The 2,783-nt window shown below is 39.3% G+C and overlaps 1 gene segment (V, D, J or C); it reads right to left on the reverse strand.

Annotated features, from left to right (window-relative positions):
* Positions 1-1,815: 1,815 nt before the first annotated feature.
* On the reverse strand, positions 1,816-2,559 carry LOC106027489 (immunoglobulin kappa variable 3-11-like). The segment is given in 2 exon segments: positions 1,816-2,282; positions 2,484-2,559. Coding segments are annotated over 2 exon segments (516 nt in total).
* Between the last annotated feature and the right edge of the window lie 224 nt (positions 2,560-2,783).

Below are 2,783 nucleotides of genomic sequence, written 5' to 3' on the forward strand. Positions count from 1 at the left end.
GATGTTTCAAGTATATAAAAGGAGTAGTTAACAAATGGGCCGAATGTTTATATTTTTAAAACATTATCCCAATAAAAAAAATGCATTGCCATAGATTGTCCTCAAAATATTCTCCATTACTTTGTCTTTACAAGGTGTGACCAAGAATTAGTGAAGCCTGCTACCAAGAACCATTTAACAGAAGGCAGCCTCTTGCATATATTGTGATTTATCTTCACTTACACTTTTTTTTGAGACTAGAGCTAGCTACATAATGTAGCATGGCCTCAAACTCATGGTGAACCTTGTGTTTCAGCCTTCTGAGTGCAGTGATTACAGGCATGCATCACCATACCCAGATCACACTGTGATTTCCAGCTCTTCCCAAAGTCAAAATGACCCTGAAAGGTAAACATTGTGAAGTGGACATCAAAGAAGCCATGACAGTGCAAGTTAACATAGTCATGAAAGAGGACTTCCAGAACTGCTTCAGAAAGAAGAAAGAACAGTAGGATGAGTATGTTCAGAGCAAGGGTAAATACTGTAAGGGAAACTGATGACAATGTGTCCTTTATTGTATTTTTTTCCAATTTAAATATTTACCATATTTTATATCACATCATATATATATATATATATATATATATATATATATATATATATTTAAATGATTTCTTTTATTAAATGATTTCATTTCATTAAGTGATTTCAAAATGGTTTAATGCACAAATTTTAAATACTATGCATTTAATACATACATAAGAAGTAATCGAGAAAAAGAAAAATTATGAAGAATATAATTTTTTGTGTGTATGTGTGTTTCTGAGACAGAGTCCCACTACGTGATTCAGGCTGTCCTTGGCTCACATTGGAGGCCAGGCTGGTCTCGAATCTGCAAGGATCTGCCTACCTGTCAGCCTCCCAAATGCTGGGGTTACAGTAGTGCGCCCCCACACCCAGCTCAGGAATATACTGTTCTTAATTGAGCTCAACTATATAGTGGAAGATAAGCAAATGGAGCTGTGAAGCTCACTGAGTCAGATAAACATTATTGCCCTAACTTACATTCTGTGGGCTGGAGTCTCATGTTCTGATTATCTTACTAAAATTAAGATGAATGAGTGAGCTAATAACAAGAAAATAAGAAAGAGGCACCATTACTGATTATTATTACAATTGTTTCAGTCAGGTATTAGAGTTCAACACCATTGAAAAAATAAAGGTACAAGGAAACAGAAAGAGTTAAAAAGGAAAAAAAGAAAAGTGGCTATAATAGAAAATCTCATGCAGGTTTCAAAAGAAAATTTGTGCCAAGAGTTTTATAGAGCCAGTGACATGATATGAAATACCAGGCTACACATGAAAATGGAACTAACCCATGTAATAAGTGGGAAGTATAAGTACAGACCCAGCAGCTGTGCTGGTATAAAAAAAAAATAAATAAATAACACTGCACTCGATCTCAGCCAAAACACTGAAAAATGATGTGAAAAACAAAACTATAGATCTATCATTTTTGAAAAAGCTAATATTTATGGTAATAGCAAAAGAATTAGCACTGCAATGAATCAAGTTAATACTAGAAAAGAAAATTGGAAGAACGCTTTCTGTTTAGAATGCATTATGAGTTAATCTCACATGCATATGATGCAGTTTTGCTCTTGGCTATTGTATTGTCTTATTTTCATGGACATAAAATGTACATCTTACTAGGTAACCACTAATGTGAGTCTGATCTGACTGCATTAGCGGGAAAGCTATTCCTACACGTGGCTGTGCGCCTGAGTCTGAGGACAAATCCAGGAATCAGTCAAAATCTTATCAGCAAGTTACTTTTCAGAGTCGCAAGTTACTTTTCAGAGTCACAAGGTTGCCAGATGTAGGCAGAGCATTTAAACTGAGAGGAACCAGCAGCTGTCCTTTGCAGCTGTCCAGGAAGCAGCTGCAATGAGAAAAATCATGACAAACAATCAGGGAGATTTTTGTCACAGGTTGAATCACTGTGGGACTCCTGCTGTAATACTGGAAACAGTGATAAACTGCAATGTCCTCGGGCTGCAGGCTGCTGATGGTGAGAGTGAAGTCTGTCCCTGATCCGCTGCCACTGAACCGGGCTGGGACACCAGTGACCCTGCTAGAGACAATATAGATGAGGAGTCTGGAAGCCTGCCCAGGTTTCTGCTGGTACCATTCTAGGTAGTTGCTCACACCCTGACTGGCCCTGCAGCTGAGAGTGACTGTTTCTCCAAGAGACACAGCCAGGGATTCTGGAGTCTGAGTCAGCTGGGTTTGTCCAATGGTATCTGAAATTAAAACATAGAAAAGAAATGTTTCCTATGTAATTCAGGTAAAACCCATTGTACTCTCAATAGTGTCTTCTCAGCGCATTGATAAACACTGAACTTTAATTACTGTGCTTGCTGATCAGAGGTGCCAGGACACAGGACCCAGCATTAAAAGAGTTTCCACAGATGTGCTGAACCATCATCCCATAGTCCCCTCACCTGGGAGCTTTAGTACCAGAAAGCAGAGGAGCAGAGCCAAGGCTTCCATGGTTCACTCTGAGTCCCTGCTGAAGCAGATCACCCAGAAGAACAGGGCATTGATATGGGCGCTGGACAGCAGGGCAGGCTGGGAGGAGCATGCAAAGCAGCTGGAGCTGAGAGAGCTGGGCTCCAGCACTGCCAACATTGGTCTGGTCTTCTCCACACTTGACCAACTTCTTCCCAGGTGTTCATGTCAGAAAATATCCTTTGTTAAGACTAAATAAAGAATTTCCCTTTTGTGTTCACAGAATTTATTCT

The sequence above is a fragment of the Cavia porcellus genome, unplaced genomic scaffold (genome assembly GCF_034190915.1).
Source record: "Cavia porcellus strain 051 isolate PalLab524CR breed Dunkin Hartley unplaced genomic scaffold, mCavPor4.1 scaffold_18, whole genome shotgun sequence".
Classification (NCBI taxonomy): Eukaryota; Metazoa; Chordata; class Mammalia; order Rodentia; family Caviidae; genus Cavia; species Cavia porcellus.